The following is a 23,421-nucleotide window of genomic DNA, read 5'->3' as shown; positions in this document are numbered from 1 at the left end:
ATTCCTTTATTGAGACCAATTTCAGAAAAACACTCGGGACCAGAGTTATTGCACTGTCTGGTGGAAGGCATGAGAGACATTCTACGAGTCCTGTTTTAATTCATGCCATGTTAGGCCCCTTACACAATAGTGACGTTGCATTGAGAAGGTTAATATTCCAACACTCTCAATACAGATGCGGCTCTACAAGTGGCAGTCGCACAGGGTTCAGCATCCACGGAACATCCATGGAGCGCAGGCCTAGTGGAGCATTGCCAGCTTGATATTGGGACAGCCTGGCATATTTTACCTCTCGCCTCACTTGAGCTTTGCGGTTATCACTTAGTACACGCTCAAGGCAAGCGCCTCACTCCTCTATAGACCTCAGAGGACTCTCGCCCTCTGGTCTTTGAGTTTCAATCGTTTGGGAGGTAGGAAATGTCTGGAGAGGGATTGCATTCCAACAAAGCTTCAAATATTGCTAAATGGCCCGGTGGCTCCATCCAGCACGGGAACTCACTATCACTAACATGGGGCATGAGCGGTGCATCTGCTGTTGGGTGGTTCTGCATTCTGGGACTCGTAGTATACTCTATAATAAACAACGAGCTGCAAGTGACAGAATGCAAGAATTGAGGGAGGGATGGATGGATGGATGGATGTGTCCTATTCAGTGACGGAACGCAGGAAAAGGAGGGCAGCCTGGATGTCCTATTCACAGTGACAGAACACAAGAAAAGGAGGGAGGGCTGGATGCCATATTCACAGTGACAGAATGCAACAAAAGGAGGGAGGGCTGGATGCCCTATTCACAGTGACAGAACACAAGAAAATGAGGTCAGCCTGGATGTCCTATTCACAGTGACAGAAAGCAACAAAAGGAGGGAGGGCTGGATGCCCTATTCACAGTGACAGAACACAAGAAAATGAGGGAGGGCTGGATGTCCTATTCACAGTGACAGAACGCAACAAAAGGAGGGAGGGCTGGATGCCCTATTCACAGTGACAGAACACAAGAAAAGGAGGGCAGCCTGGATGTCCTATTCACAGTGACAGAACGCAACAAAAGGAGGGAGGGCTGGATGCCCTATTCACAGTGTCAGAACACAACGAAAGGAGGGAGGGCTGGATGCCCTCTTCATAGTGACAGAACACAACAAAAGGAGGGAGGGCTGGATGCCCTATTCACAGTGACAGAACACAAGAAAAGGAGGGCAGCCTGGATGTCCTATTCACAGTGACAGAACGCAACAAAAGGAGGGCAGCCTGGATGTCCTATTCACAGTGACAGAACGCAACAAAAGGAGGGAGGGCTGGATGCCCTATTCACAGTGACAGAACACAAGAAAAGGAGGGAGGGCTGGATGCCCTATTCACAGTGACAGAACACAACAAAAGGAGGGCAGCCTGGATGTCCTATTCACAGCGACAGAACGCAACAAAAGGGAGGAGGGCTGGATGCCCTATTCACAGTGACAGAACACAACACAAGGGAGGGAGGGCTGGATGCCCTATTCACAGTGACAGAACACAACAAAAGGAGGGAGGTCTGGATATCCTGTTCACAGTGGCAGAACACAACAAAAGGAGGGAGGGCTGGATGCCCTATTCGCAGTGACAGAATGCAAGAAAAGGAGGGAGGTCTGGATATCCTGTTCACAGTGACAGAACACAACAAAAGGAGGGAGAGCTGGATGCCCTAATCACAGTGCAGAACAACAAAAGCAGGGAGGGCTGGATCCCCTATTCATAGTGACGGAACACAACAAAAGGAGGGAGGGCTGGATGCCCTATTCACAGTGACAGAACGCAACAAAAGGAGGGAGGGCTGGATGCCCTAATCACAGTGACAGAACGCAAGAAAAGGAGGGCAGCCTGGATGTCCTATTCACAGTGACAGAACGCAACAAAAGGAGGGAGGGCTGGATGCCCTATTCACAGTGACAGAACACAACGAAAGGAGGGAGGGCTGGATGCCCTATTCATAGTGACAGAACACAACAAAAGGAGGGATGGCTGGATGCCCTATTCACAGTGACAGAACACAACAAAAGGAGGGAGGGCTGGATGCCCTATTCACAGTGACAGAACACAACAAAAGGAGGGAGGGCTGGATGCCCTATTCACAGCGCAGAACACACCAAAAGGAGGGAGGGCTGGATGCCCTATTGGCAGTGATAGAACACAAGAAAAGGAGGGAGGTCTGGATATCCTGTTCACAGTGGCAGAATGCAATAAAAGGAGGGAGGTCTGGATATCCTGTTCACAGTGGCAGAATGCAAGAAAAGGAGGGAGGTCTGGATATCCTGTTCACAGTGGCAGAATGCAAGAAAAGGAGGGAGGTCTGGATATCCTGTTCACAGTGGCAGAACGCAAGAAAAGGAGGGAGGTCTGGATGCCCTGTTCACAGTGGCAAAATGCAAGAAAAGGAGGGAGGGATGGATGCCCTATTCACAGTGACAGAACGCAAGTATAGGAGGGAGGTCTGGATATCCTGTTCACAGTGGCAGAACGCAAGAAAAGGAGGGAGGTTTGGATATCCTGTTCACAGTGGCAGAATGCAAGAAAAGGAGGGAGGTCTGGATATCCTGTTCACAGTGAGAGAACGCAAGAAAAGGAGGGAGGTCTGGATATCCTGTTCACAGTGGCAGAATGCAAGAAAAGGAGGGAGGTCTGGATGCCCTATTCGCAGTGACAGAATGCAAGAAAAGGGGGGAGGGCTGGATGCCCTGTTCACAGTGGCAGAATGCAAGAAAAGGAGGGAGGGCTGGATGCCCTGTTCACAGTGACAGAATGCAAGAAAAGGAGGGGGTCTGGATATCCTGTTCACAGTGGCAGAATGCAAGAAAAGGAGGGCGGTCTGGATATCCTGTTCACAGTGGCAGAATGCAAGAAAAGGAGGGCGGTCTGGATATCCTGTTCACAGTGGCAGAATGCAAGAAAAGGAGCGAGGTCTGGATATCCTGTTCACAGTGGCAGAACGCAAGAAAAGGAGGGCGGTCTGGATATCCTGTTCACAGTGGCAGAACGCATGAAAAGGAGGGGGGTCTGGATATCCTGTTCACAGTGGCAGAACGCAAGAAAAGGAGGGCGGCCTGGATATCCTGTTCACAGTGGCAGAACACAAGAAAAGGAGGGCGGCCTGGATATCCTGTTCACAGTGGCAGAACACAAGAAAAGGAGGGCGGTCTGGATATCCTGTTCACAGTGGCAGAACGCAAGAAAAGGAGGGGGGTCTGGATATCCTGTTCACAGTGGCAGAATGCAAGAAAAGGAGGGCAGCCTGGATATCCTGTTCACAGTGGCAGAATGCAAGAAAAGGAGGGCAGCCTGGATATCCTGTTCACAGTGGCAGAACACAAGAAAAGGAGGGCAGCCTGGATATCCTGTTCACAGTGGCAGAACACAAGAAAAGGAGGGCGGTCTGGATATCCTGTTCACAGTGACAGAACGCAAGAAAAGGAGGGGGGTCTGGATATCCTGTTCACAGTGGCAGAATGCAAGAAAAGGAGGGCAGCCTGGATATCCTGTTCACAGTGGCAGAACACAAGAAAAGGAGGGCAGCCTGGATATCCTGTTCACAGTGGCAGAACACAAGAAAAGGAGGGCGGTCTGGATATCCTGTTCACAGTGACAGAACACAAGAAAAGGAGGGGGGTCTGGATGCCCTATTCACAGTGACAGAACACAAGAAAAGGAGGGAGGGCTGGATGCCCTGTTCACAGTGGCAGAGGGGTGGCTGGATGTCCTCATGCACATTTGACACAGACAGCTTGAGATGACAGGCTAGTCTGCTGTGGGTTGCTTATATTATCTCTCAAGGTTGATTGATGGGTTCATTATTTGGAACTGGCAGGCAACATGTTTTTTATTAGGAAGATAAGTGCAGCTTTGCAAGAACATTGTTTTTTTTGTTTGTCAAACAAGCAGGCAACTTTGTACAGCCTTAAATGTACTGAACGGACCTTCTCTTTTGCAAATGAACCCACTAAGTGCTGCAGCTGCGGTTGAAAGTTTGCTTTAAATGCATCTGGCGTCGTTTCCTTAAGAATTGGAATTTAGCCTATGAAAGGGTGAAGAAAGATCACCCATTTACCAGGAATTGCTTCCTCCTTGGCAGCTCTTGTACGACAATAGAGCTGCAAACCACAGCTCTATTGTCGTACAATAGAGGAATGAAATAGAGGAATGAAACCAATTGATAGCCAGGCAGGCCTTCTACAGAAGGGATGTGAACTAGCAGTTCAGGCCGGACTGCTCCTTTGGGGTGGGACCAATCCCGATTTGCATATGGTCTGTCCCTTTCTGTAATGGCTTGGCAGGCGATGGTCTGGAGGGTTGGCCAGAGCGATGCCAGGGTTTAAGATTAATTCTAAACCTTCCAGCCATCAACTCTTCTTTTTTCAGAAAGCCCAGGCATGGCAGCACAGGCCCAAAACACACCCCGGCCCGATTGGACTCCCTGAATCTGACCACTGGATAAACATGGGAGGAGTGGACCACCCTATATAACCCCGCTTGCCCATCTACGCCAATGCACCAGCCCATTGCAGCATTGTGTGGTCCGTACCAAGCTAAGCTTTTAATTCCTTTTGTGGTCGCTACTGGACTTTCACTAGAATGCCATGTGGTCCCCACTGTCCAGGTTCATTTATATTTGCTGGCTATTTGCCTACACTTGCCCTAGCATGGAATCTCCACAAACATGGGCCTCGACACCCCATTATCCCCCTACCCACCCACCCACTTGGGTACTCCAGCTGCCCCCGCCTCACTTTCCTGCACGCTACTTCCACTGTATGCCCATAATCACTGCTTCCTATAATCCACACCTGCACTCAGTGGTCCAGATAAGATTTGGAAGTGGGAGTATTTTACTCCCTGCTTTTTAAAGTTGGGAGTAAAATTATTTTTTAGGGAGTACAAATCTAAGTCCAATTCCCAATGGGAGTATTTTATAAGCGATAAAAAATGTTTTAACTGGAAAAAAGAAAATGTTTTTGTAATCATTTCTTTGCACCTACATAGTCATGCACGTTAAAAGAAACAGGCTTACTTCTTATGATGAGGCAGCAATGATAGTAGTTTCTTCCTGCGGCACTACGTACACTATTGGTTCAAGCATATGCTTGGAGCTGTATTGGTGAACTGAGGGGCGCAAGGTTGTACACGTCAGTTTCCCATTTTTTGTTGCGAGTATTTTTACTCCTTGTTTTTCTTTTTTGGGAGTATTTGCCTATTTTTAGGGAGTAAAAGTGGCTGTTACACCCCTTATCTGTAGGGCTGGCTGCACTCGATCCAGAAGCTCCTCCCACGAAGATGCCAACCCCATCTATCGCCCTCTCCCACTCGGCTAATCCCTGGCCAGTGAGACCACCTTCCACCCACCAGGACTCGGACTCATCGTCCACAGCTCCTCGCGACAAGCATCGCTAAGGCAAGGATGTCCTTCCGCGACACAGGCATGCTTGATGCTCTCAGCAGCATCAGGTAATTGCTTTCTCCTTACTTAGGCAACAAGCACTGGCAAAGCCAACCGTTTGGGCCGTCTATAAACTGCACTCCCCACGTTTATGTATTCTGAAACAGTACAAGCTTTATAAAGTATAGTGATTTTTTTGAAACCATCCCAATAAAACACATAACATGTGTCTAACTATTGGTCTTCACCTCCCTTGATGAACCATTATTAAAAAAGACTTATACAGGATTGCTTTCTTGAAAGATTCATCCACACAGTTGGTGCAGTAAAAGGTAGGGAGTGTGTTTTTTGTGAGAATGCAGCCAAAGACTGTCACGAGAGTAGAGCCCATCACCCTCATGTCCATTCCGTCCATGCCCTGGGAGACGGTAGGACTTGACATTGTGGGCCCAGTTACTTTTCAAGGAACACGGCGGTATGGCATAGTTTTAGTAGACATGCTTTCCTATTAGGTGGAGTTGTCATGGGTGAAGAATGTGTGTGCAAAGGCTGTGATAAAATGTATTGATGACATATTTAGGAGGGAAGGATATCCTACCTCCATCATGATGGACAATGGTGTGCAATTTGTTGCTGAAGAGATTAAGGAATATTTAAGGGCAAATGGGATTGAACACAAAACTAGTTCAGCCTATCATCCGGAGACAAATGGAATAGTTGAATGATTTAATATGGTTATCAAAGAGTATTAGGATGGCTATTTCAGAACATACTGATTGGGAAAAAGCTGCAGAAGATAAGGTAGTTGCTTATAGATTTACCCCTCATGTCACCACAGGCATTTCTCCGTAGCATCTCAACTATTCAAACTTGGTTACCTATCCTACAGGCTAAACTATTGACTATCAGTGGTTGTCGTTACAGGTCAATATGTCAGAGTCTGTAGCAGCAGATGTCCGGTGGGGTAAAGCATATTCTGAGATAAAAGATATTTCTAATTGAAATGTGTGGTCTGTACACTTAATCTGAATACTGGCAGGTCAATAAATTAGAGTCGAATGGGAGGCAGATTTGTCACAGGTGTGACATGCCGCAGTATTGAACATTGCGCCCCCTCCTCCCTGCGCGCACCCCACCCGCCAAGGGCAGCAAGGATTATAGATCAAGTGTCTGAAAGACACACTTAATTTGTACATTTTTGATGTAAATTCTAGGGTTGGGCGATATATATAGTGGTTCAAAGATTCATCAATATATTTTCAAAATCGATTTAGGGGGAGACAATATCGTTTACATGGAGATATATATATACACATTAATATACTACATTTACATTTTGATATTAACACAGCTGTGTGAATTCCCAAACAAGGAGAGGAACCCTATATTTAGACTTTATTTTAACCAATGTCTTATAAATAAAGGTGTTTGTCACATCTCGCAAGTAGTTGGCGGGTTACAACTGAGCATTTAACCCACAAACAATATTGAGATATATATATATCATATATCGCCACTCAGCCCAAAAATATCGAGATATGACTTTTGGTCCAAATCTCCCAGCCCTAATTAGAGCATCGTGTAAAGATGCATTTCCAGACTGAAATGGCTGTTCTAAATCAACGTAATGTGACAATCATTTAGACATTGGATGTGACACAGGTGGTGCACCTGCCATATGTGTATTCTTGCACAAAGGGCAGAAAAAAATGCCACGTCCACAAATGACACCATTCTTTTTATCCCTCTATAGGAGGCCAATGTCATCTTCTGGAGCTAAGCCTAAAAAAGTGGGTGTAGCTGGCGGCAGGGGCGTTGCTAGGGGGGGGCTAAGGGGGCTATAGCCCCTGATCTTTTGGTTGTAGCCCCGGATAGAATCTCAGGAGCTACAGCCAAAAGAGTAGCTAGCCCCCAGTCCCAACAGTTCCGACATCAGCTTAGCCCCGGGTCTTTTCCAGACCTAGCAACTCCCCTGGCTGGCGGAACGATCAATAAAGCCACCTCATCTACCCCTAACCTCCGTTGACTTTACCCCAGCTTCGGTCTGACATATTGCTCTTCCAACGCTCGCACCCCACCCATTATCCACATCATTTGCACCCACCATAACCCCCCCAAGCACTCAGCTCCTGACCTGATCTTTGCCTCATTATAGATGTCCCCAGGGAGGGCTCGGTTGTTCGTGGGCGAATTCAACCTAGTGAAAATGTCCAATCCCCACTGTGATGAATCCAGGAAAGGTTTTCTGTTCCTCCCCCCCTAAGGGGGAGCCACCCCACAGAGGTTAGGGAGGTGAGCCTGCTCCGCAAGACCCTCCCTAGGGGTTTGGGAAAGCGGGAGATCACCGGGAGGGACTCCCTCTTTGGGGACAAGGACTCTCCGGGTGTAAAATGGGCCCCTGTGAAATCTGTACCCTCTGCATATATGGGGGCCACAGAAGTTGTAAATGTGATCAGGACTTTTTGTTTTTCTAACGCCGGTGCTGGACCCTCCCAAAACTCGACATCTTATAATCAGAAGCACATGACTTCTTGCAACCGAGACTCCTATAAAAACACAATGTCCTCACCAGGAGGAGTTCACCCGACACTAATCCGAATGGCAGGGGAAGAGACACACAGAGTACATGCTGCCGCAGGAGCGCGGACCGAGCACAGCCTGAAGGTAACACCATACAGAGGACAGGGTGGGCCCGCAGCTCACAAAACGTTCCCGGATCCAGGAACGCTGGGGGCAAAAGCTCTTCTGCTCCCGTACCGAAAGAGAGAACCACAAGCACCGGGCAGGCCCAGAGAGAGGCCACAAAAGCAGGAAATAGTAACACAGCAGGTAGAGATGAACACCGCTGATGCCAGAATGGACCCCTCCACCCCCCGGGCGGGTGGACCTGAGAGATCAGGTACACAGGCATCACAGGAAAAAAGGGAGGTGGGCGGTTGAACACTGTGGTGAAGCCAACTGAAGTGCAACACCCATGCCACCCCAGAGGTTGCGGTTCGAGTGGGCCATTAAGATACAGCATTGTTGGAGGGGGAAAGATCGAGGACCCCCTTGGATTGAAGACTTTGTTGAACTGAGGTGATCCTTTTTGAACCCTTTAAATCCCTTCATGAACTGAGTGACTTAGTAACTGATTTGATTTGATTTCTTGTTTTGAAAGCCAGTGTGGTGGCCCAGGCCAGGAACCATATCCTGGGAGGAACATTTGATGTCTGCAGGAGAGGGGGTCAACCAGGAGGCACTGACGACCTCCAGTGTGAAAACACCTTCTTTCATTTTTTTGTCTCCCTTGTTCATTTGGTGGTAGGGCCAGTTAGTTGGACAGGTTATGGCGGAGGACTGGTTACTCGACACCCTGACGAGCACCTTAGTTTATTTGGTAAAAAGGGAAATCCCTTTTAGTGATGGGGCTAATGAGGAATTTAGTTTTACTTTAAATAAACGTTTATCGTTGAACCAAGTCCTCTGGTCCGATTTTTACTGCCATTTCGCTAAACACCCCACAACCAGTCACATCCAAGGAAAATCCTTGGCCTAGTCTTTCCCCTCTTGACTATTCTGCCTCCTCCACTGGTCAGTCTTCCTCCGACCACTGCTCCATCTACTTCCCTCATCCATGCACCCTTCACTCGATCTCTCCCATCACTAAATGGAAATGAAGCCCCACTTCCTGGCTCCTTAAACATCTTCTGGGATGCACCCCCAGCCTGTGCCAACATCATTCTGCTTGCCCCTCAAATGGGCCAACAAAAAGGCCCCCTTATACCTGCGCCTTCTACGCTCTCCTCTCTAACCATCCCATGCCTATCAGATCTTCCCATCTTGCACAAGGGGGCGATCATCCTACACACCTTACAAACCAAACATTACAAATAGCCAATTCCTTTTAGTAATAATTTGCAGGATACTTTAGTCTGTAACGGACCAATTAGACGAACAGATTAGGCCCAAATGGTACAATATATCACACGAAAACATTCTTGAAGCATTCTCATCCAGTGCCATGGCAAGCAAGTCCCAAAGCAATGATCTTACTATCATTTTAGATTTATTCAATGGGAACATTGTAAAAGTGGTGAATTGGTTGGCCCCAGCTAAGAGGAGACTCATAAAAACTAACCAGGAAAAGAGAAAACCCTGGTTTGATGAGACACTAAGATTCCCCCCCCCCACCACCGCCCAAAAAGAGAAAAGACAACTTGAAAGAAAGGGGAGGTAAAAAAGTGACCCTATTAATGGACTCAGCTATGCGAGTCAATTATATGCCTATGAGAAAATAAGGATAAAGGGCTCTATTTCATGGACCAGATTTTCACCAGCTCCAACAGAGCTGAGGAAATATTATGTGTAGCGGCTGAGCTTCGTTCTCCGCAAGTATCTAAGTGACAGATTCCAGCTGCAAAAGAACTGGAATACTTTGCCACCTTTTCTTCACCATCTTGAAGATCATGTGGAATTTAGGAAAAAACTAAAAACATTCCTGTGTTTAGGCAATAGCAATGTCGGATCCCCTGACGCAGTCAGAGCTGTGAAAGTGTTTTATGAAGATACTCTGTGCTATGGTGCCCCTTCGGTGTCGAGAAGTCTGACCTAATAAATTCACCAACATCTAGAAATCTCATCCCCGCCTCCTTTTCTCCCTCACTGCTCTCCAATCCTGGACCAGGTGGTCTTCCAATATATTTATGTATCCGGGCTCTTCCCAGGCTCCGTGACCCCATCATCTCTGGATCTTGCAGTGAAATGGCACGGGCCTACGTCTCCAACTTCCTCACTCCTGCTCATCTCTCCAAACTTCTCTCATCTCTCCGAGCCTTCCTTTGCCTCCTCAATCTCCCAGCTGTTTCTAACACGGTCAGTCCTTCTCTTCCCAGACCTTGGCTTCTAGAACACCAACCTCGTCTGACCACTTCCTACACAATATCTCTCTGACTGCTCCTCCCCATCTTCTGAAACACTGGTCTTGCCTTTGCCATTCTCCCACCAGCTGGATTATATGAAGGATGTGTCTTTGGGCCACTACCCTTCACTCTTTACCCCTCCTCTTTCAGCAGGCTTGTGCCCACTTTGGCTTCTCCCAACACGTATTCTCTGACGACCTTCACATCTTCGTCCTCTCTCAACTGCTCTATCATATCTGCAATTGTCTCTCCTTCACTGGATGGCACTTACATTCCGAAAGCTCCACTCTCCGGAAATCATGGTCCTCTACCTGTAGCTTCCAATGCCTCACCCCTCCCATATCATTCTCCCCGATTGCCTTACCCCAACCCCTTAAGCTTGCAACCTCAGGGTCCTAACTCTGCCGGATTACATCCCTTGCAGCAGGGATCAACATTGCCAACATGTCCAACGCCTGGCCACACCCTGCCTCTCATACCGCCGAAGACAGCATTTCCACTGTGGCCCTCGGCAGGCTCGACTCCTACTTCAGTCCCATTGAAGGACTCACAGTCTATTGCTCCAGCCCGCACTAAAGTACTGACATTTTGAACCTGCACTCGCAAATCTCCTTCGATCCTCTCCTACCTCCACCGATCTCCCCATACGTAGCAGCACTCTGTGCAGCACCGTTCCATCTTCAAAGTCATTCATGGACTCACCCCACTACCTAGACCTGTATATCCCACCGACCTCCACCCATCCCTGGGCCTTGTGATGACATCACACACCATGACATTTCTGATCTGCACTTAATCATGCATACTAAAGAAGCACCACCTACAATGCAGAACACAGTGTATTTTACCTACGCCACAGAGTAAGGAGTTGTGTGGCCAGGGAAAGGCCATCGCTTTTGGATCCTGGCCCTGGGGGTGGATATGCGAGGGAGGATCACCTGGTTGGGGGAGACTTGGGGAGTGGGGAAGAGGACGTCCTTAGGTGAGGCATGGTATACCCATTCCCTTTGCAAAATGAACCTTCTGTCCCAACAGCCTTTGCAGGTTACGGTCAGCCTTTTCCCCTTTTCTTCCTTCCAAACTGCACCTCAGAATTGCCATTGTTACAATGGGCCGGGGAAGAAATCAACTAGGAGGACAGCTCCTCAGCTGGGTGGGATAAACACATATTAGCCTCCTCTTTTTAATACAAACAAATGTCAGCCAAGTATCAAAATGAGAAGGAGACAACAAAGTTATGAGCCCTTCCTTTCATGGAAACCTCCCCAAACACTACTTTGGTACGGAGACGAGGAAAAGGGCTTTGGAAGATGTCAGTTGGAATAGCCAGGCATGTGCAGCTAATAGGTTTCACAATGACCAGGCAATTAAAGTTAATGACTCGCACCTGTAGTCATTTAACAAGTTCCAGGTGTATACAAATGGTGACCGCCCAGCACTGAGAGATGGCCTAGAGTATCGGAGCGGGCGGGAGAGGAACAGGTTTGTGAGAAGCCATGCCGAGCAGAAGTGACAGATAGACGCCGGGGACAAAGCTGGCCATGAGGGGGCCTAGGATCCTGCTGTCCTCTCTGCCCAGGGCCCACAGCGGAGCTGTGGGGTGCTGAAGCCTCCCGATTGCCACAGGTCTCAGAGAGCGAGTGGTGCTCTCAGTAGCTACTGCTGGGGAAGAGCGGAGCTACATGCTGCAGGATTCCTGGACGGCGATCGCTGCCCGCTGTGTCTCCCGTGAATGGAAGGCAGAGCGAAGAAACCCAAAGGAGATGCTGTATACCACCAGTGAGTGAAAAGAAGGGAACACTCATACCGGGGGCGCTCCAGGGACTGGAAAAAAGCATGTTTGAATGCCAAGCAAACAGAAAACTGTTATAAGTACTGTGGAAGGCCAAAACAGGGTCTTTGAATACCAAACAAGCTGCATGCTATTACAAGCACTTTTGAAAGTTGAAACAAGTCATATTGAATACCGAATTGACAGCAAATTTGAATACTGCACAGTACAAAAGCAAGTGATGAAGACTTATGAAGTGAAAGAAAGTTGGTGCTAATGGTAAACGCCACAAAATTAGTTGTGTGAGCCACAAGTGGGGCAAAGCCAAAATACTACCAAGGAGGCTATGAAGTGAGAAACAAAGTATTGGCCAAAGATACTGGAGCCCAGGGAACTACAGGTTAAGAAAAAAAACCTGCGTTGGAAAAAGCCAGAACAGTACAGAAAGTATAACAAAGTGAATAGGGGTATCGGTTGCGTGACCTGTAATGGGTGGACCGTGTGGTCCGACAACTGGGCCTAGATCGAGTACCCCCTATTTGGAAAGAATCAAGGAAAGGAAATAAGCTTGTGTTTTTCAACAGTTCCTGAAGTGAGTTTGAAATGAAGAAACAAAGCAATCTATGTGAACTAGTGAAAGGTCTGGATGACCAAATATTTGAACTGGTATTGTTTTTGAAAGCTGGAAGTTTTGAACTCTTGGGGAAGGTAACCCAGAGTCCTTTTGAACTGTTCTTATCTTGAGGACGGGGAAACTGAGTACAGGCCAAGAGCTGGAAGTGTTCTAATATTATAATAATATGCATGTTTCCTGGCCCTAAGTTAACCTTTTTTCGAAATCAAAATCCTGTTCTTTCAGTAATATTCAAAATGGAGTCGTATTTGTCAGTCATTGAGTAAAAACAAACTAGAAATGTGTTCATGATTTCCTCTGTCAGTCATTACAAGAGAAGGCTGAGTCCATGGAGAGGGCATGCATTAGTCGCCTGGCTTTCACCGATAAACTTAGGTTAAATAACATTTAAGGACAGGTCCTCCTATTCTGCGAAGTAAGTTAGGCTGTTCCAATATGGCCCTATTCTCTTCCCTAAATGCCATGTAAACGCTGACTGCACCAAGCAGAGGTTAGTTACACACTGATTCATAGTGTTCAGACCTTCCACTTTGTTAAACACATGAAAGGTATCTTTTTAAGGTTGTGCAAACAGGATGACCATTGTTGAAATGGAGGGCAGGTGGATTCTGTATTTAAGGCCTCAAACATAAGTCACCGTCCGTGAACTGGCAAATAGAGTTTGTCATTAAAGCCATAAGTAAAGTAGGAACTCACAATGTAATAATAACATCTGTTGAATGTGCACTTTGTTCTGCCTTCTGGGGATTAGGGCATCACTATGTATGTAGTCTGAACATATGTGTGTTGTTATCTCTTGCAAATGAATAACAAATGACCTATGCTGATGCAGGCTTCAGGTTTTGTATAAAAGGAGAAGCTGTGTACTATTCAGCACTTCACTTCTCCACGAAATACTTGTTATGGAAGAACCTGAAGTCCGCTCGAGTGTATGATATGCCAAAATACATCTTCCCCTGTCATCTTGAAACTCAGTCCCAGATACTCTACTTTGTTTGAATTATAGCGCTTAGAAGTCTCAGTAGGAGCTCGGGACATTAGTTTGAACACTATTCATTTTAATGCTGGCATCCCTACACATTGTATACAGTTAGTTGTGAGGGCAAGTATAGGTTTTGGACACAGACAGACTTGATTTGATCTGATACAGACTATCTGTTTTCTTTAGGTAGGGAAATCCCATCATAGTATGGGGATAGTTAGGCCTCACTCCATCCTGACATTTCAGTCAAATAAAACTTTTCCTTAGAAATGTGAATCTCTTGTCTGTGTCTTACTTCATGATGCCTTCACAGTAGGCAGATAGTCTACCATCTCTCACTGAAGTGCCGCAAGCACCCTGGGAAATAGTATGTGTTCTTGTTTAGCGCTTCATGCAGGAAGCCTCCACCTTCTAAGCACTAATAACATAAGTACTATTACTCCATTTTGAATGCTAATTGACTTATCGACCTCAGAAGCATAAAAAGTAATGGCGTCAAAATAAACGTTGCAAGCTACTAGACGGGCATAAAGAAATGACACGCCTCCTCAATGCTCCACATGGACACAGCACATTATTTCTTACTCGCCAAGAGGCAATTATGGCCAGCCAATGGGCAGTGGCGAGAGCACATTTTGAGGCCCTGCAAAGTCATTGCTACTGGTAATTTGGAACTTTCAGTAGTGAGATTACTGGCCCGGTGCGCGTTTTGCACTCAAAACTCCACAAGTTAGTAAGTATGAGAGAGTGTGACATGCAAAATGGTTTATTCTGATCCTTCAGGCTGACCACTAATAGGAGAAATGCAAAGACCTTTGCAAAAAAGAGGCGAATTGCTTCACCCATATAATTATCAAGAGATCCGCACCACAATCTAATCCCACTGCGATTCTGTTCCACAAACATGGCAGGTGTCAGTCAAGGTTGTGACGTCTGTCTGAGGTTTAACATGGAGTCAGCTCTCCGGTCAGCCTGAAAGCCTGTACTGATGTAAATCCAGAACTCCATCCTTCTACAGGCTTTCATTCCTTCTCTTCTGTAGTCCCCGGACCCAGCATTCCTGCACTACCAAATGCCCCAAAGCCTGCATTCCTATACCCTTGCATCCCTTCTCTCCTGTACTCCCTAAAGCCTGCATTCCTACACTGTATAATGCCCTGATGCCTGCATTCCTATACCCTTGCATCCCCCTCTCCGGTACTCCCTAAAGCCTGCATTTCTTCACTACTAGCCCAAAGCCTGCATTCCTACACTGTATAATGCCCTGATGCCTGCATTCCTATACCCTTGCATCCCTCTCTCCGGTACTCCCTAAAGCCTGCATTTCTTCACTACTAGCCCAAAGCCTGCATTCCTACACTGTATAATGCCCTGATGCCTGCATTCCTATACCCTTGCATCCCCCTCTCCGGTACTCCCTGAAGCCTGCATATCTTCATTACTAACCCAAAGCCTGCATTCCTACACTGTATAATGCCCTGATGCCTGCATTCCTATACCCTTGCATCCCCCTCTCCGGTACTCCCTAAAGCCTACATTTCTTCACTACTAGCCCAAAGCCTGCATTCCTACACTGTATAATGCCCTGATGCCTGCATTCCTATACCCTTGCATCCCCCTCTCCGGTACTCCCTGAAGCCTGCATTTCTTCACTAGTAACCCAAAGCCTGCATTCCTACACTGTATAATGCCCTGAATGCCTGCATTCCTATACCCTTGCATCCCCCTCTCCGGTACTCCCTAAAGCCTGCATTTCTTCACTACTAGCCCAAAGCCTGCATTCCTACACTGTATAATGCCCTGATGCCTGCATTCCTATACCCTTGCATCCCTCTCCCCGGTACTCCCTAAAGCCTGCATTTCTTCACTACTAACCCAAAGCCTGCATTCCTACACTGTATAATGCCCTGATGCCTGCATTCCTATACCCTTGCATCCCCCTCTCCGGTACTCCGAGGCCTGCATTTCTTCACTACTAACCCAAAGCCTGCATTCCTACACTGTATAATGCCCTGATGCCTGCATTCCTATACCCTTGCATCCCCCTCTCTGGTACTCCCTAAAGCCTGCATTTCTTCACTACTAGCCCAAAGCCTGCATTCCTACACTGTATAATGCCCTGATGCCTGCATTCCTATACCCTTGCATCCCCCTCTCCGGTACTCCCTGAAGCCTGCATTTCTTCACTACTAACCCAAAGCCTGCATTCCTACACTGTATAATGCCCTGATGCCTGCATTCCTATACCCTTGCATCCCCCTCTCCGGTACTCCCTAAAGCCTGCATTTCTTCACTACTAACCCAAAGCCTGCATTTCTTCACTACTAACCCAAAGCCTGCATTCCTACACTGTATAATGCCCTGATGCCTGCATTCCTATACCCTTGCATCCCCCTCTCCGGTACTCCCTAAAGCCTGCATTTCTTCACTACTAGCCCAAAGCCTGCATTCCTACACTGTATAATGCCCTGATGCCTGCATTCCTATACCCTTGCATCCCCCTCGCCGGTACTCCCTGAAGCCTGCATTTCTTCACTACTAGCCCAAAGCCTGCATTCCTACACTGTAGAATGCCCCGATGCCTGCATTCCTATACCCTTGCATTCCTGCTCTCCTGTACTCCCAGGATCCTGCATTCCTACGCTACAATACCCCAAAGCGTGCATTGATACGCTCCAGTATGCACTGAATCCTGCAATCATATTCTGTAGCGTTTGTTTGCTCCTGTCCACACTAGATCCTGTATTCCTATGCTGATTGGCCAGAATTCTGCTATCCTTTGCAGCTGTATGCCCTGAATACTGCATTGTTTCACTTGGAGTATGCCCTGAACCTTGCATGTTTACACTCCTGCATTGCATCAATACTGTTTGCCCTGAAACCTACATTTTTACAATCTTGTATGCCTCAATGCTGCATTTTTTCAATCCTTTAGGCGCAGAACCTTACACTCCTCTTGTCCCCAAATCCTACATTTTGGCACTCATGTACACCCTGGGTTGTGCATTCCTTTCTTCCTGGCTACCCTGAATCCTGCATTCCTTCAACTCTGGCATGCCTGGAATCCTGCAGTTCATGCTTATATGGCCTGAATCCTGCATTCCTTCAGCACCTGTATGCCCAGAATCCTGCAGTTGTTCATGCTTACATGGCCTGAATCCCGCATTCCTTCAACTCCTGCATGCCCGGAATCCTGCCGTTCATTCTTCCATGGCCTGAATCCTGCATTCCCTTCAACTCCTGCATGCCCGGAATCCTGCAGTTCATGCTTCCATGGCCTGAATCCTGCATTCCTTCAGCTCCTATATGGCCGGAATCCTGCAGTTCTTGCTTCCATGGCCTGAATCCTGCATTCCTTCAACTCCTGCATGCCCGGAATCATGCAGTTCATGCTTAAATGGCCTGAATCCTGCATTCCATAAGCTTCTGTATGCCCGGAATCCTGCTGCTGTTCATGCTTACATGGCCTGAATCCTGCATTCCTTCAGCTCCTGTATGCCCGGAATACTGCAGTTGTTCATGCTTACATGGCCTGAATCCTGCATTTCTTCAGCTCCTGTATACCCGGAATCCTGCAGCTGTTCATGCTTAAATGGCCTGAATCCTGCATTCCTTCAGCTCCTGTATAGCCAGAATCCTGCAGTAGTTCATGCTTCCATGGCCTGAATCCTGCATTCCTTCAGCTCCTGTATGCCCGAATCCTGCCGTTCATGCTTCCATGGCCTGAATCCTGCATTCCTTCAGCTCCTGTATGCCCGAATCCTGCCGTTCATTCTTCCATGGCCTGAATCCTGCATTCCCTTCAACTCCTGCATGCCCGGAATCCTGCAGTTCATGCTTACATGACCTGAATCCTGCATTCCTTCAACTCCTGCATGCCCGGAATCCTGCAGTTCATGCTTCCATGGCCTGAATCCTGCATTCCTTCAGCTCCTATATGGCCGGAATCCTGCAGTTCATGCTTCCATGGCCTGAATCCTGCATTCCTTCAGCTCCTGTATGCCCGGAATACTGCAGTTGTTCATGCTTACATGGCCTGAATCCTGCATTTCTTCAGCTCCTGTATACCCGGAATCCTGCAGCTGTTCATGCTTAAATGGCCTGAATCCTGCATTCCTTCAGCTCCTGTATAGCCAGAATCCTGCAGTAGTTCGTGCTTACATGGCCTGAATCCTGCATTCCTTCAGCTCCTGTATGCCTGAATCCTGCAGTAGTTCATGCTTCCATGACCTGAATCCTGCATTCCTTCAGCTCCTGTATGCCCGAATCCTGCAGTTCATGCTTACATGACCGGAATCCTGCATTCCTGCACTCTTTTGTGCCCAGATTTCTTGAGTTTCTTCACTTGTGTATGCTCTAAATAGTCGGTTCACTAGCTCGTGTATGCCCAGAATACTGCATTCCAAAACACCTCTATGCACTGAAGCCAACATTAATACAATTCTGTATGCCCTGAATTCCTACACCCATGTATGCCCTAAATCCTGCATTTGTGTGCTCCCATTTGCTCTGAATCCTGCATCCCCGTACTCCTACAATCCTACTCCTCCTGTACGCTGCGACTCCTGCATTTCTACATTCCTATTTTCAGTTGAATCTTCATTCCTCGACACCTTTAGTCCCTGTATTGAATCTGATGATGTCATCACTCCTTTCCCATATATGAGGGAGGATCACATGGGGGGAGGCAACCCTCAGGAGGATGACACATTGTCGTCTGAACCCGTCACATAACCTCCCATTCCCTTTCCGGAATGATCACTCCCGTCCTCATGCCTGCATGGCATATTGCAACACACTCCCTGAACCACTGGCCAGGTCTACTTCAAGTATTCCACACTATTCCCCAAAGAGTAGTCTGTTAACAATTAGGATGAGGAAGAGGCTGGGAGCAGTGATGATTACTCCCTATGAGGTTCAATGTCAACTTCCAAACGTTGCACCAAAAACAATATAACGAAGATGAGAAAGAGTGGAGGAGTAATGATGATTACTCCCCATGAGAACCATGGGCAGCGGTCTAGTCGCTGGGGAAATACAATTGGCCTGACATGGTTTAAAACCCTGCCGGGAAGAGGAGCATGGAGTCCTCCAACTCATGGCAGAGCAAGGTGCCGGCGGCGGTGCAGGAGTCCAGACAGCTATGATGTGCGAGAGGGCTACGGTGAGCCACGTGCTTTGGAGAGGCTCGCAGAAACCGGAGCGGAGCGCGAGGAAGCAAGTCGTGCTTACGGAAGGCTTCAGACGCTGGGACGCCGTTCAGTGTAGACACCTATCGGAGACGCTAACTGTAGCAGGGAGAGCCGCGAGAGCCAGAGAAACAGCCGGATTGGGAGTCGAGAATGCCGAGAAGTAAGAAGCAGAAAGCCAGTGAGCCCAGGCAAAGGGTTGGGATGCTGGAGCCCTGTGGGGCAGTATACGAAGGCCCTAGACAGTGGGAATGGGGTCTGGGACCCTTAAGGAAGGAAGCCAGAGAGAGACATTGGGCCTCATTATGAATGTGGCGGTAAGGCAACAACGGCGCCAGTAGTGCTACCGGCGCCATTGTTACCATACCGCCAGATTACGAGTTCTGCTTGCGGGTGCAGCTCTGCACGCCTGGTCAGACCAGGCGTGCAGAGCGGCACCTGGAAGTAGAACTCGTGGTTGCACCGGCACCGTTATAAACGGTGCCGGTGCAACCATGCTCCCCACCCCCATTCTGCCCTTTTGGGCAGAAAGGGGATCGGGAGCCCGGCCATACCGCCACCCGCGAATGGGCAATTACCGGCCCATTCAACTCATAATGGGCCGGTAATGGCCCATTCGCGGGTGCCGGTAGCGAGTTTGGCGGTAGCCGTGCCCTTATTAAGGGCACGGCTACCGCCAAACTCGTAATGAGGCCCATTGTGTGTTGAACCCTGATGAAGTCTATAGAGTATTTTTTTTAAACAAGCTGAGGAAATGGGTAGAAATTATCAAACATGCTTGTTGACAATATGAGCCTATGGGAAGTACGGATCAACATTTTTTGAAACTAAGTGCATATAAGTCCTGGCCGAAGGGTATACCACGCAAAGTCAAATGTTTGAAGGGAAATGCACACAAGTCCTGGCAGAGTAGTATACCAGAAGAAGTCAAGTGTTTGAAAAAAAGTGCATACAAGTCCTGGTAGGAGAGTATACCAGACAAAGCTAACTATATGAAAAGAAGCGAAAAAGACTATATCCAAGACCTGGCAATAGATTTTGAACTGTGGTAAATCTGGAAAAGAACCTGGCAGGGGAGTATACCAGGTGGCCTGCGAGTCGGGGATCCACACCCAATTTGTGATACAGTAAAAGGATAATTCTGAGGACTCACTCGCTTAGGATTAGAATTGGCTTTGAATGTGAAGAAATGCCTGGGGAAGGGAGCCAGTTCCCTGGGAGTGGATTGTAGTGCCAAAAAGGAGGAAGTTGTCCTTTTGGGCCTCAAGGAACTGGATTATTCTCGGTCTGAACCTCTTGTATTGGTAAGAGAAACACGAGAAAGGGAGCCATCACCTGGAACCGTGAACATTGTTAATTTGTAACTTTTTGGCTGGGTGCATACCTTTGAGTTGGATTTGAACATTCACACTTTGAGAGTGAGATACAATATCCTTTGTACCTTGAGATAGTTTTAGAGTGCGAAGGCCAGAATAGGATTTCAGACACAGGATGTATTTTTGCTTTGGACACCTTGGCAAAGGACAGACCCATTAGGTTTGGTTGAGGTAGGGAAACAGCCCCTAGATTAGGGATAATGAGGCATTTTCCAACCCTCTTTTCATTTAATAAAAGGTTATAACCGGAATAAGCCATCTGTGTCCGTGTTTCATTCCTGGCTCTGCACATCCCCTAATCTGTAGCCATGGCAAACCTTTATCCCTTTTCTTCATACGATCCTGAATGCACTACCACAGTGCAGTATTTTGGAATGCTGTAGTAGTGCAGAAATTATTTCGATACACAATACTCTGGTACGGTCAGGACCCGCAGCCGTGCTGCTCGACTAGGCCAAGTTTGGAAGCGCTGAAGGGAACGTAGCCCTGTTGCTGACCCAGTTCTTCTAGGAGACGCAGAAGGTACACAGATCTTCTCACACAACTGCAGCTATCCCGATGCATACCAAACACCTACAAATAACCCTGATAGAACGAATAACCCTATCTCTACAGGCAACAGTCAAGTTATCCACCAGTTATCCTGGCACTTCTCAAGTAGAGGAGGGTGGAGAGAACCAGTGTGCATGTGGTTGGGGGCGTGCAGGTCTTGCCAGTGTGTCCCTCAAGCTTGTTGAATGGGACAGCCTTTGCATGAATGTGTCCCACTTTCATCAATGTACACATTGATAAATGAACCAACACTGCTCTGTGCTGCCCCGTGGAGGCAAGTGATCTTGTGGACGATTCAGCCCCCTTCAAGAGGGACTGCCCACCCCCAGATACTGCATCTCTCATGGACTTGGATGAAGAGACATGTGGAAAACCACGTTTTTGCTTGCGGGCAAATTAACCTTGATGTCTTGGTTGTCTTTTCTGCATTTAACAACCAATTGCCACATAACTCCATATTTATTCTGTTCCCACCTGAGGGTTTCTGGAAGTCTGGGATTCCCCAAGGTCCCCACCAGCAGTACCAGGTGCACCTCCACACTTGCGGGTTGCTCTCAATCCTGCTCTCCAACTGCAGACGAATCACCAATCATCTTACAACCACTCTAACACCTGTGCGATTCCCTTGCCCACTGCTTTAATATATCAGGGTGTTGGCATTGCTGCTCGACTGTTGCAGGATCCATCAACCCCGTGGAGCACCTTAGCCCTGAAAAGGTATTTCACACTCTGGTACTTCTTACTAATATACACGGTCCATGGGTTTCATACACATAAACACACAATATGGCAGGTAATTAACACAATAAAAACACACTGCAACACTAATCTCAGGATACCCTAATTTTGTGAATCGGCACAATCATACCAGTAAAACTGCACAGAACATTACCCAGACGGTTGTTGAAAGTGGAGATTTGGAGTTCACTCACCGAGTCTAGGCTGTACCGATTGCTATCCAGGTCTGTGCCTTTGGACCTCTCCAGCAGCTCCTCATCCAGGAGGTTACCCTCAAAGGAACTCGTGGCATCCCCAGTGCTGGCCAGACCATCCTCGTACTCATCGTGGTCATAGTCCGACTCCACATCTGGAGGAAGGCTGTAGATAGGCTCCAGCATCTCCTCGCCACTACTCATGGTCTCAGACACTAGGTTATAAATGCCTTCAGATGTTTCCGATGTAGCACTGTACACATCCTGCCCATCCAACATGCTCTCGGCATTGGAGAGACCAGCCTGCTGGCGGTCGGCCGGATAATCCTCGGCCACAGACTCCGGTGGTGCTGGGAATGGAATGTTTGTATATGTGTCCTCCTCAGAGAAGTTCTCACTAGTTCTGGTGCTATGTGATCCCGATGGAGCCACATTAGTCCCCTGTGCAAGCTCTTCCTCTGCATGGAACCCTTCATCTTCCTCTTCCTCGGCAAGTGGTGCCCGCAGTTCCATGTTAAGCGTGCCTTCGTTGGAAAGGGAATGCTCCAGGCTAGGGACACACTCATCCAGGTTTCCAAAGTCCAACAGCTCAAGGAACTCTTGTGCAACCCGCGATGCCTCCTTCTCCAACCGCTGGATCTGCTTCTCCCGTTGTCGAGACAGCTCGTTGCGGGTGTCGTCGCAGGCAATGGATACGCCGTCCACCTCTTGCTGCCGCTGAAGCTTCTCGATCTCAATCTCCAGACGCAAGATCTCATCCATCTGACGCTTCTCCTCCTCTTGCAAAGCAACGTCTTCCTCTCGGGACTTCAACTCCTCCTGAAAAAAAAAAAAAAGAGTGCGCGATTAGAAGAGCTTGCCCAAGATAGGACATTGCCTACATCAGCGAGTATCTCAAACTCTAGGTCAGAGTGGCCCAGAACACAGATGCCTAAAGAATTCTACAGCATGCCGGCAGAAAATCTGCCATCTTTACACAATCTGGTATATCTTGTCTGGGCCCAATAGCTCCATGCTCTCATGCTTCACACAGTGATCTGAGGGACCCCTCAACCGCTAAAGCAATCTCACCGACCTCAACACCATATGTGAAACAGAGAGCAGAGATTCCAGGTCACCCCCGTCAGGTCTGAGGGACCACACAGCATCAAATGTGTCACAACTGAGATCAGCATGAGCGATCCCACAACTACATCATTATAACACTGAAGCAACCTCAGTGAGCCTGCAACACTATCTGTGATGCACAGTGATTAATGATTGACCTTACAGGGCACCCAAGGCATCTGTGACCTCCTAAGACAAGGGTATTCAACCTGCGAATCTCCAGATGTGTTGGACTACGACTCCCATGATTCCTCACCATTGACTATGATGGAGGACTGGTGAGATTTGTAGTCCAAAACATCTGCAGAGCCAAAGGTTGTAGACCCCTGATCTAAGTTCACCATCGGGGATCCCACACCACCATCTGTGGGATTGTGACTTCAGAATTGGAGACCCTGCAACACCACATGCTGAGAGCAACTTGAGAGTCGCCACAACCGTGCTTGGGAAACCCTGTGTGAACTTCTATAACCGCCGAATCACTAAGCTCAACCTCCTGCCCAATATGGCACAGTCTGTCCTGCAAACAGGGAACATCATCATCAACAAGGAACTCTGGATCCATGTGTTTGGTGG

General features: G+C 47.9%; 1 protein-coding gene across 1 annotated transcript in view; it reads right to left on the bottom strand.

Moving 5' to 3' along the window:
• The window catches only part of LOC138489261 (unconventional myosin-X-like), a 788,454-nt gene that overhangs the window by 160,321 nt on the left and 604,712 nt on the right, over positions 1 to 23,421 (bottom strand). The window contains exon 25 of the mRNA XM_069616957.1: positions 21,739 to 22,557. Coding sequence (XP_069473058.1) covers positions 21,739 to 22,557 — 819 coding nt within the window. The remainder of the gene's footprint in view (positions 1 to 21,738; positions 22,558 to 23,421) is intronic.

This window comes from Ambystoma mexicanum, chromosome 9 (assembly GCF_040938575.1).
Source record: "Ambystoma mexicanum isolate Mex_15411 chromosome 9, UKY_AmexF1_1, whole genome shotgun sequence".
Lineage (NCBI taxonomy): Eukaryota > Metazoa > Chordata > Amphibia > Caudata > Ambystomatidae > Ambystoma > Ambystoma mexicanum.
Note: the sequence above shows the minus strand (reverse complement) of the source record. Positions and strands in the feature narration are given on the sequence as shown.